At 45.6% G+C, this 12,358-nt stretch overlaps 2 protein-coding genes across 2 annotated transcripts; one reads left to right on the forward strand and one right to left on the reverse strand.

The window, feature by feature from the left end:
* The first annotated feature begins 4,974 nt into the window (after positions 1-4,974).
* On the forward strand, positions 4,975-7,984 carry LOC119284877 (uncharacterized protein At5g01610-like). Its single transcript, XM_037564045.1, has 3 exons — positions 4,975-5,211; positions 5,860-5,914; positions 7,251-7,984. The coding sequence occupies exons 1-3, from the start codon at positions 5,125-5,127 to the stop codon at positions 7,628-7,630; spliced, it is 522 nt and encodes a 173-aa protein (XP_037419942.1). The 5' UTR covers positions 4,975-5,124; the 3' UTR covers positions 7,631-7,984.
* A 1,989-nt stretch (positions 7,985-9,973) lies between these two features.
* On the reverse strand, positions 9,974-11,595 carry LOC119284879 (uncharacterized protein At5g39570-like). Its single transcript, XM_037564046.1, has one exon. It carries the CDS (start codon positions 11,485-11,487, stop codon positions 10,252-10,254), a length of 1,236 nt encoding a protein of 411 aa, XP_037419943.1. The 5' UTR covers positions 11,488-11,595; the 3' UTR covers positions 9,974-10,251.
* Positions 11,596-12,358: the final 763 nt, after the last annotated feature.

Genomic DNA, 12,358 nt, shown 5'->3' on the forward strand with positions numbered 1-12,358 from the left:
GGGTCTTCATTTCTGACCAACAAAAGGTACATTTAATTTACTGCATGCATTTTATTAGTGGTGTAAGACAAAAGGCACTCTATGATAGGGTAGGTGAAAAAGGTGTAGTCACATCATCGAAGCGAGACAAAATGCACTCTATGATAGGGTAGGTGGAATTGGTGTAGTCACATCATCGAAGCGAGACAAAAGGCACTCTATGATAGGGTAGGTGGAATTGGTGTAGTCACATCATCGAAGCGAGACAAAAGGCACTCTATGATAGGGTAGGTGAAATTGGTGTAGTCACATCATCGAAGCGAGACTAAAGGCACTCTATGATAGGGTAGGTGAAATTGGTGTAGTCACATCGTCGAAGCGAGACAAAAGACACTCTATGATAGGGTAGGTGAAATTGGTGTAGTCACATCGTCGAAGCGAGACATAGGGCACTCTAGGATAGGGTAACATAGGTAGGTTACTTACTTACTTTTTTAGTACTGCAACCTTACTTACTTTTGTTTACTTAGTTTTCTTTACTAATGCAACCTTACTTACTTTTGTTTACTAATGCAAACTTAGTTACTAGTACATACAAACTTATGTAGCTTTTCACTCTTTTTAGGGCTTGATCAATAGCATGAGGGACTATTTGCCTAAGGCTGAGCACAGGATGTGTGCAAGGCACATATATGCCAACTAGAGGAAGAAACACAAGGACCATGAATACCAAAAGAGATTCTGGGCAGTTGCTAAGGCTGGTAACAGAGAGGATTTTAATTACAATAAGGCCAAGCTTGCTCAACTAACTCCTAAAGGTGCAAAGGATATCATGAGGACAGAGCCAAAGCATTGGGCTAGGGCTTTTTTCCCACCTGGAGCAAACTGTGAATCAGTTGACAATAATCTTTGTGAGTCATTTAACAATGCCATCATAGAATCTAGGTTCTATCCAATTATTACACAAGAAGAAATGATAAGGAAAAAGATGCTTGTTAGAGTGCAAGAGCAGAGAGCCAAAGGGGTAAAGTGGAAGGGAAAAATTTGTCCAAGTATTTTGAAGAAACTACAAGTCAGTATTAAAATGACACAGTACATTGAGGTGCTCTAGAATGGCAAGGAGGGATTTGAGGTCAGGCACATGAAAGGCAGGAAAAAAAGTACATAGTACATGTTGAAAGAAGGATTTGTACATGTGGATACTTTCAGCTGGCAGGCCTCCCTTGTTGCCATGCCATTGCAGCTATCTACAAGTGTGGTAGAAAGATAGAAGACTACATTGACAAGTGCTACTGGGTTGAAACATTCAACAAAATATATGAGCATTGTCTGCAACCTATTTTAGGAGAAGAAAGCTGGCATGTCTCTCAAAACCCTAGGCCAGTGGCACCTGGATACATTGTCATGCCAGGAGCAAGAAAAAAACAATGACAGGAGGAGAGAAGAGGGTGAAGCACCCAAAGGAAAAAAATGAGCAAGCATGGCATACAGATCACTTGTGGATCTTGTGGGCTTAAGGGACACAACAAAAGTGGTTGTAAAAGTAATGCAGACAGAACCCAGAAAACTAAATCATATCTTGGAAAGAGAGGGAGAAATTAGAGGGCAGCAGAGGTACTAATTATATTGTTTTTCCTTCAACTATGCAAAAACATAATCATATTTATCTGTGTTTTCTTTGTTCTGAACTATGCAAAACCATAACTAGTTTTGATCTGTTCATTGGTATATTTTGTTTGCAGCAAGCACAGACTGATGCATCAAGATCTACACCTCCAGCAAGCTCTCAAGTTCCAAGAACTACAACTCCATCTACTACCCAAGCTGCAAGAACTACAGCTGCAGCTAGCTCTCAAGCTGGTACATCAAGCTCTCAAACTGCACCATCAAGGTTCAGACCTTCCAGAAGCATTAATCCAGAGGGAAGCACATCTGCAAGGTAGTACAATAGTGATCTAGGAGTAGATCACTGGACATCGGTCAAAATTATCCTTAGTGGAATAAGGATATGTTTCTCGATTATGGAGGTGACAAAAAGGTTCGTCGTAAAGGGTTACGTCGATGCAAGTTTTGACACTAATCCAGATGACTCTAAGTCTCAATCTGGATACATATTGAAAGTGGGAGCAATTAGCTAGAGTAGCTCTGTGCAAAGCATTGTTGACATAGAAATTTGCAAGGTACATACAGATCTGAATGTGGCAGACCCGTTGACTAAACTTCTCTCACAAGCAAAACATGATCACACCTTAGTACTCTTTGGGTGTTAATCGCATAGCAATGTGAACTAGATTACTGAATCTAGTAAACCCTTTGGGTGTTGGTCACATGAAGATGTGAACTAATCACATAAAGATGTGAACTATTAGTGTTAAATCACATGGTGATGTGAACTAGATTATTGACTCTAGTGCAAGTGGGAGACTGAAGGAAATATGCCCTAGAGGCAATAATAAAGTTATTATTTATTTCCTTATATCATGATAAATGTTTATTATTCATGCTAGAATTGTATTAACCGGAAACATAATACATGTGTGAATACATAGACAAACAGAGTGTCACTAGTATGCCTCTACTTGACTAGCTCGTTAATCAAAGATGGTTATGTTTCCTAACCATGGACAAAGAGTTGTTATTTTTGATTAACGGGATCACATCATTAGGTGAATGATCTGATTGACATGACCCATTCCATTAGCTTAGCACCCGATCGTTTAGTATGTTGCTATTGCTTTCTTCATGACTTATACATGTTCCTATGACTATGAGATTATGCAACTCCCGTTTGCCAGAGGAACACTTTGTGTGCCACCAAACGTCACAACGTAACTGGGTGATTATAAAGGTGCTCTACAAGTGTCTCCAAAGGTACATGTTGGGTTGGCGTATTTCGAGATTAGGATTTGTCACTCCGATTGTCGGAGAGGTATCTCTGGGCCCTCTCGGTAATGCACATCACATAAGCCTTGCAAGCATTGCAACTAATGAGTTAGTTGTGAGATGATGTATTACGGAACGAGTAAAGAGACTTGCCGTTAACGAGATTGAACTAGGTATTGAGATATCGACGATCGAATCTCGGGCAAGTAACATACCGATGACAAAGGGAACAACGTATGTTGTTATGCGGTCTGACCGATAAAGATCTTCGTAGAATATGTAGGAGCCAATATGAGCATCTAGGTTCCGCTATTGGTTATTGACCGGAGACATGTCTCGGTCATGTCTACATTGTTCTCGAACCTAGGGTCCGCACGCTTAAGGTTTCGATGACAGTTATATTATGAGTTTATGAGTTTTGATGTACCGAAGGAGTTCGGAGTCCCGGATGAGATCGGGGACATGACGAGGAGTCTCGAAATGGTCGATACGTAAAGATCGATATATTGGACGACTATATTCGGACATCGGAAAGGTTCCGAGTGATTCGGGTATTTTTCGGAGTACCGGAGAGTTACGGGAATTCGCCGGGGAGTATATGGGCCTTATTGGGCCATACGGGAATAGAGGAGAGAGGCCAAAAGGAAGGAGGCCTGCGCCCCCCCCTCTGGTCCGAATTGGACAAGGGGCGCATCCCCTTTTCCTTCTTCCTCTCCCCCTCTTTCCCCTTCTCCTACTCCAACAAGGAAGGAAGGAAGGAGTCCTACTCCCGGTGGGAGTAGGACTCCCCTTGGCCCGCCCCTCCTAGGCCGGCCGCCCCCTCCCCCTTGCTCCTTTATATACGGGGGCAGGGGGCACCTCTAGACACACAAGTTGATCTTCGTGATCGTTCCTTAGCCGTGTGCGGTGCCCCCCTCCATCATATTCCACCTCGGTCATATTGTAGCGGTGCTTAGGCGAAGCCCTGCGACGGTTGAACATCAAGATCGTCACCATGCCGTCGTGCTGATAGAACTCCTCCCCGAAGCTTTGCTGGATCGGAGCCCGGGGTGCGTCATCAAGCTGAACGTGTGCCAAGAACTCGGAGGTGCCGGAGTAACGGTGCTTGGATCGGTTGGACCGTGAAGACGTACGACTACATCAACCACGTTGTGCTAACGCTTCCGTTGTCGATCTACAAGGGTACGTAGATCACACTCTCCCCTCTCGTTGCTATGCATCACCATGATCTTGCGTGTGCGTAGAAATTTTTTTGAAATTACTACGTTCCCCAACACTCCATACTTTATCCCGAAGATCTCCAAGCAATCCACGTAGAAATGGCGTCGTCGGGCCGTCATGCCAATCGATGAAGCCATGCTATTTGTTTCACAAACACATTTCAGAGAAATTGGACAGAGATTCAGAAACAGAGGCGGACAGAGATTCAGAAATTGAACAAATTTCAAAGAAATTGGACAGCATACCTCAGCATCCACACACGAATAGTACCTCCTACCAGGGTTCGCCCTACTCCACGAGATCCACCGCGGCGCCTTCTTCCCGCAAAGGCTGCAATTCCTAGCTGGCTCGTAGTCCATCGGTTGCTCCCGATATGGCACCGGCGACCTCGCAGCTTGCTGCCCGCCTCTCCTGCTAAGCCCGCCGCCGCGCAAAGAAGATGAAGCTCCGGAGGAGAACGACATGGTTGCCGGCGCCGCCAATCGCCGCCCAGTCTCCGTCGCTCGACGAACCCTAGCTCTGTTCCCCACCCAGCCCTCGCGGCGAACCCTAGCTCTGTTTCCCCACCCACAGCCAGCGCGCGCTTACAACAGAGAGACAGGCAGAGAGTTAGGTAAACCCGGCCTCCACTCTGCCACGTCACCTAATCCTCCCCTCAAACGGCATTAAGGTGGCTAACGACCAGGATTAAAAAGTTGGGGGTGTAGATTTCAGGGATTTGGAGTTTGGGGTTTAATACAGACAAGCCATATGAGTTCAGGATTTAAAATAGACTTTACTCTCTCCTTTCCTTTTCTCCCACCAAACAAACAGCCAGCCCGCACCGCACGCTCGCAGGGGATCCGGCGCCACGGTTCGGAACCCCGAACAAAGCCGCTCTTTATTTATTCCGCTCCTCTCCTGTGGAGCGTGCCGCAGCTCTGAACCCGGTTCCGTCCACTGTCTGTCGCCCATCCCGCGGCACCCCACGCACGCGCCACAGCCAGCCGCCGTCCGCGCCCGCGTCCACACGCCCCTCGCCGACGCTGGCGCCGAGGAAGGATGGAGAAGGCCCTCACCAAGCTCGGCAGCTTCACCATCCCCCGCAAGGCCAAGCAGGAGCTCTCCGCCATCGGCGGCGACATCTCGGTCAGTGCTCCTCCACACCCTTCCCCGTCATCTTTCTCGCCTTCGTGGCTTTGTTCTTGTTCGTCATGGTGAGTCTCTTCTCGTTCTTGGTGAATCTCTTGGACCGGGTAGAATGCCGTCCCTGATTTCCCGGTTCGCTTGCTTGTTTCCGGGAGATTTTTACGGGTTTCCGTTATCACGGGGGTGGATGGATGGACGGATTCTTTTCTATTGCTCGGTGTTCTGTTTTTCTTGTCCTCATCTTTTTCTGAGGCCGTTGCAGTTCAGAAATAATCTGCCTGACAACATTTCGTGGTTCACATGTTACTGCTACTGACCAAGAAAATTTTGAGTTCTTGAATGCATTTATTTGCAGATCTTTCTCCTATATTCTTCCCCCCTTTAAGCCGGGTTAGATTCGTTCCTTTTCCCACCAAGACCAGCGAAAGTTCTTGCTTTCATATGCAACCTTTTTCCGAGTGGACTGCCATATGAAAATCATTATTTGATTCGATCACACTTCTGCATTCGCTGTACCAACTCAGTAGTAGTACATTTCTGTGCATTCTAAGTTTAATTATTACTACACTCTAGTAGTTCCAACATCCAAGTGGTTCAGTTCATCATTCACAAATCACAACGAATAACCCAACAATTTCTGATCTGCAGCGCATCTCAAGCACCGTGGAGGAGAAGGCGAAATGGGTCTTCGAGAAGCTCAAAGGTACTGTACTATCGATCGCTCTGCTCCACTATTTCTCCAATTTCTGCTCAGTGGTTGCTTTGTGGCTCAGAAAATAGCAGTTAGTCTGAAGCTACATGTCATGTCGTCTTATCAACATCTTCAGTACACTCGTCCGTCGCTGTTAGCAACGCTGTTTTTCTTGCTGACGCGTAACACCAAAGCAAAACAATTGAGTGCTTTCTTTAATACGACTGTATCCATCCACATAGCGTTTCTTCACGATTTGGATCTGGCTCCGTCCCTGTAGCCCTAATCCAAGTACTCTTTTCGATCTGCAAAGTGCTACGAATACAATGAGTGACGCTGATGCACATGGGGGCCAAACTGAAATGGGTCCAATGTTTGTTGACGCCATTATGCAAAAGCTCCTAGGAGGATAGTGCAGAGCAGGGGGGACTTGCTCACCTAACATCTTGTTTTACTTGCAATCTTTTCACTGGGTCTGTTGAGGTCTTTGGCGGTATTAGCAAGGCTGTCTTCAGCTTGTCATGGGGTTAGCAAGCACCAACCAGCTGATTTGGTAGTCTGTAATGCATATTCTAATCAATGTTTTCTTCTAAGCAGCCCCTAATCTGTACTCTTACAGGAAGCTGCGAACAACTAGTGGTATACTCGGATCCGCAATCCGACCGCTCACGTGAAAATATTGCGCGGAAAGACAGTAGTTGCTTAAATAAAATGTGAATGTTCTGAAGTACTTCCGCCGTTCACTATTATAAGATGTTTTGGATATTTCAATATGGACTACATACGGCCTGAAATGAGTGAACAAACGTACTAAAGTGCGTCTACATACTTCCGATTCAGAAAAGAGTTAGAACATATTATAATATTGAATGGAGGGAGTAGTTCGTTAAATAAAATGTGAATGCTCACAAAACAGATCCGTTGGCAAGTTTTTTGCCACTTGCAGGCCATCTTCAATTGTACCTTCCAGTTTGTTTGTTTTTTGGTTTAAGTAGGTATACAGTATACATTGCTCTGAGACATCTTTCTTCTGATCAAAAAATCCTTCGTATGAATTTCCCATTTTCACACTTCGTTCCACTGCAATTCCAGTCTTGTAGTATACATAATTGGGCATTTACACTTTACATACATCAATCTTCATATATTTGAACTTTGCTAAAGCGCTCGAAGCTGCTGCTTCTGAATTCCCTTCTGCGTGTCAATATGTTTGTGGCATTCTCATGCCATGGTTCACATGTTGCCATTAGGTCTATGCAATTCTAGCTAGTGACAATTGAATAATTGCTACATAAATGTCTACTATATATGGACTACAAGTGACTGACCCTATTTCTTTCTTCTTCAGGCAAACCAAACAAGTCCCTCTCTGACCTGCTGCGCGAGTACAACCTCCCACCGGGCCTCTTCCCTCGGAACATCATCTGCTACGAGTATGACCAGACGAGCTCGAGGCTGGTGGTGCACCTGGCCAAGCCCTGCGAGGTGAGCTTCAAGGACTCCTCCATGATACGGTACGCCACCCGCGTGAAGGCGACCCTGTCCCGGGGCAAGCTCTCGGCGATCGAGGGCATGAAGACCAAGGTGGTGGTGTGGGTGAAGGTGACCACCGTGAACCTGGAGAGCTTCCGGTCCGACAAGGTGTGCTTCATCGCCGGCGTGAAGAAGCTGAGGCAGAAAGACGCCTATGAGGTGCCCCGCGAAGCCGCCTCCGTCGAGGAGTTCTGAACCTTGATCTGATGGTCCGTCTTCTTATCCATAGTGTCCATGATTCGTGCCATTCTTTTGAGTCCCATGTGGTGTGTGGTTCCTGAGGGCGTGCTGGTGATTGAATTGGTGTGCTGAGGCTAGGCATGTCTGTACATTGGATTTGGTTCTTCCTGATGAAAGGCCCCCATGCATGTTCTCTCATCATTTCGCATGGGTGGTGTCCCAGTAGTGTGAACATTTAGCATGTGTTCTGGCTTTGTGGTGCTCATCTGTCGGGGACCTGTGTTTCAGTGCTTTATGGTGCTGCGTGTGCCGGCTGCTGGCTGAGGTGCATTGCACTTTTGCCGAAATAATTGTTTCAGCAAGCTTCAAGACATTTGGAATTTTTCTGCTCATAAAACACCGGTCCCTTGGTTCACCATAAACTACTGAGCTAACCATGTGCACGTTGAAGACCATAAAACTATTTTGTTCTATTAAGACATAGTATATGCAAAAACATCATGATAGTATCGTGATGCCAGGAAACACATGACTGAGAAATCCCTATAAAAATAAGTATGAAAAAAAAAAGATACTCAACTCACACAGCTCACCTGAAGACAGGAAAAATGAAAACAATGACTACAAAATCAGGTGCATCATCCCAAAATGCCAATGTATTGGATCACGGAATTCTTTGTATGATTAAGCGGCAGGTTTCGTGGAACATGACCCAGGCAGAAAAAAAGTCAGTTACAGAAATACGTTGCTTTTAATTTCGGATCCCTGTATACAGGCTCCACATTCAATCATATAGCTTGCTACGAGTTTCTGTCGAAAAATCACATGCTAAACATATCTCAACTAGGAACTATCAGTGGTGAACGAAAATTCTACTAAGGAAGTTCTTGTAAGAGCTGGTTTTAATCAATATTTCCTCCGTCTCAAAATAAGTGTCGCAACTTTGTACTAACTTTAATATGAAGTTATATGGATTTGGGCCTTCTCTTCATGAGCTCTTGGCCTAGGTTCGTGAAATTTCCACACAAAAACCATCTTCTGAATCGCTCCAAGCCAGCATGTTGATCCTGCTTCTTCACAAAAATCTTTGACGGCTCCATGTAGCCCTCGGTTTCATCTTCAACATCGCCAAAAGTTTGGCGATCACCAAAAGCCATGTAAACATGCCTTAGGATTTCTGGCACCACTCATATTTACTGTAGTAGCAACATGTTCTGCTGTTGCTGACTGGTACATGCTAGGAGGATTTTTCGGCTGTTTGGCTATTTGAGGCACACAGTGTATTCCACGCTCATCAGCATAGTTCATCACAGAGGCCTTTGATGGAGATTTAAGATGACTCCAGGGAAAGAAGCACGGAGGATGTCAGATGTTCACCTGACCTATCCTTGTCAAGCTTGTTGATACCGTTGTGCGATGGCAACATAGCAGCGCAAGGATGGATACTCTTGTTGCCTCGGTTGGACCGCTGAAGAATGGTTCAGAGTGTTCAATTACTTGAGTTCTAGCAAATTATCAAGTAGGTCTGGAGTACTTCAAGTTTGGAGTCTAGATGCAAGGCAAGACATAAACAAGGTTGCCTGCTGATATGAAGAAGGGGCCGCGGAGAAGGATAAGATAAGAACTGCAAAATGTTCGACCATAGGGGAAGAAAGAACAGCTCACGCTCATAAAGGTTATGTTTGTGTGGTGCTTTTCCTGCCCGCCATGGTATCTGGGAAATGTGCAATAACTGGTATAACATAATCCCTCCGTCCCAAAAAAGTAAGTGCCGACTTTGTACTAAATCAGTGACACTTATTTTGGGACGGAGGGAGTATATGTTTGCGGGTTAGTTCAAGCTGATAACATGACACCAGCTGAGGGTGTGCTTCAGCAGGTGTTGATGATGTTTACTTTACAACGTTAGTTTGCCACTTAACTGTACACAGATGGCGGAAACTACCATCATTTGACATAAATATCCAAAGCTACCATCAGTTGAAAAGGTGTCCTCAAAACAACCATGAAAAAAATTCAGTAGTTTAGCTACAAAATCAGAGCCAATAGGTTGAACAGGAAAGTAAGATGCAGATAAAAACAGTTTTTCAACCAACCCACTTAAGAGATGATTTCACAGGGCAAAGTCAAAACACTTGCTGAAAGAAACAGAGTGTCTCTTTAACTGAATCCAGCAAACATAGTGCTACAACATATATTAATCATGATCTTCATATGTGCCTTTTTTTGTTTCAGATTTAGCCCAAGGGTTTTAGATACGCACAACATTGCATTAGGGTTCAGTTCAGTATAATAAGATACTAGGATATATCGCCAGCATAGCTACATTCAAATAATAGCCATTAGAAAACACCAAGATCTATTCAACACTTTTATTATGATAACACTACAACAATTATTTCAATTCAGAACTATTTACAAAGCATGAATAACACAAGTTTATTCATCCAATCTTTTATTCTCCTGAAATTAAAAGTAGCACCTTGGGCATTCAGTACATTGCACACAGCACAGGCAAGACAGCTTTGTCGGTGGAAATCATAAGAAATTCCACAACATACAGATGTTAAACAAGAAGGGACTAACCAAACACAAAGCCCCTCACCAATCACAATGTAGTGAAGATCAGTTATGAATCAACGCTTCTTCATGAACCCCTCTGCAAGCTTTAAGTAGTCCCCCATACCAGCTCCGCTTCCCCCCTCACCATCCTTCTTCATGAAACCCTGAGCAAGTTTCAGGTAATCTGCCATGCCACTGCCCTCCGACTCATGTTTTCCACTCTCAGGGCGGCCACCATGTTTCTTCTTGCCGCTATCCTCTTCATTTTCCTCCTTTCCATACCCTCCTCCTCCATGGCCACTAGTCTTCTTGTGCCCACCCTCGCCATCCTGCTTCTTCATGAAACCCTGTGCAAGTTCAATGTAGTCTCCAATGCCGCCGCCTTCTGACTCATCCTTCCCTCCATGGCTTCCACCACTAGGCTTCTTCTTGTAGTCATCTTCTTCATACCTTCCTCCACCACTAGGCTTCTTCTTGTAGTCATCTTCTTCATATCTTCCTCCATGGCTTCCAGCACTAGGCCTCTTGTACTCATCATCTTCCTCATACCTCCCTCCACCATGGCCACCGGTTGGCTTCTTCTTGTACTCATCTTCGTATCTCCCTCCACCTCCATATCCACCTGCACTAGGCTTCTTCTTGTACCCATCATCTTCCTCATACCTTCCCCCACCATAGCCACCACTGCCACCACCACCACTAGGAGGCCTCTTGTAGTCATCTTCTTGCTCATACCTCCCCCCACCATAGCCACCACTGCTAGGCTTCTTCCTGTACTCATCTTCTTCCTCATACCTTCCACCTCCATAGCCACCACCACCACTAGTAGGCTTCTTCCTGTACTCATCGTCCTCTTCATACCTCCCACCACCGCTGGGCTTCTTGTACTCATCATCATCCTGTTCGTACCTCCCACCACCACTAGTAGGCTTCTTCCTGTACTCATCCTCCTCCTCGTACCTGCCGCCTGAACCCCCGTGGCCGCTCGGCTGATGCTTGCCGCCCCCGCTGCCCCCCTCCTTGGCACCGAACTTGTGGAGGTAGTCCTCGGCCTTGTTGAGGTAGCCGCCGACGGGCTTGCCCTCGAGCTTGCCGTAGAGGGAGGCCGCGTGGAGCAGGTCGGCGGCGGCCTCAGCGGTGCGGCCCTTGTCGACCTTCCCCAGGTTGTGGTCCTGGAGCGCCGCCTTGGCCGCCTCCGCCACCAGCTTGGCGCTGGCGGCGAGGTCGCCGCTGCCCCCGCCGGACGGGCGGTGCTGCTGCGGCGGCGGGCGGCGCCGGCCGGAGTCGTCCTCGCCGTCGTAGGAGGCCATTCGCGTCGGATCTGGGGAAAGGGGGAGAGCTGAGCAGAGGAGACAGAGCAGAGCAGAGAGGCGGGGCTTCGATCAGACAACACGGCACAGGGACACACGGGGTATTCGTGGTCGTGGGAGCCACCGCATTTGATGCGAACCTCCCTCGGCTCCAGCTGCCGTCGGAGAACCGTCCAGGGCGCGTCGGTTGGACACGGCCTGCATTCCGGGCACACGTTTTGCTCCCGTCTTGTAATTTGATTACTTTCTTTTTCACGAACCTAACTTTTTTACAACTAAAATTGCCATTCAAATAGAAAGAAAATAAATTAAAACTGAAACTTTTCATCTGAATTTATTTATTTTTTGTCATGCTTGACAACTAAAGTTGGCATCCTCACGTCATTAAACTTGTCTAAAAAACGTTTGAAGTTGTCATGTGTTCGTGCCACACGTATGACATTTATCAGGGTCTTTATTTTTTGGATCGCCTTCATTACAGATGTAAGAGCATCGCCGATACAAGATGTATATTTGGAGATGTAAACATAGACGTTGTATAATTTACAACACCAAAAAAAATGATTTTTATATCTTCAAAAAAATCTCAACTCCAATAGATGATGTATATTTGGTAATGGAAAACTAGTGCTCCAACATCTGATGTACTCCCTCCGTTCCTTTATGTAACGTGTATTATTTTTAACACGATGACTAAGGCATATAATTATAGAGAAGTTAGGACGAAATTACCCTTGAAAAATCTGTTGGTCAGTGGCGAGTAAATCAATTAGTCCAGAAAAAGTAAGAGATACGTGCAAAAAAGAAAGATATATTTTCATTCTTTTGCTACAAGGAAAGATACAGATAATCAGGAAAGAGATACTTTTCT

Source organism: Triticum dicoccoides, chromosome 4A, assembly GCF_002162155.2.
Source record: "Triticum dicoccoides isolate Atlit2015 ecotype Zavitan chromosome 4A, WEW_v2.0, whole genome shotgun sequence".
NCBI classification, from domain to species: domain Eukaryota; kingdom Viridiplantae; phylum Streptophyta; class Magnoliopsida; order Poales; family Poaceae; genus Triticum; species Triticum dicoccoides.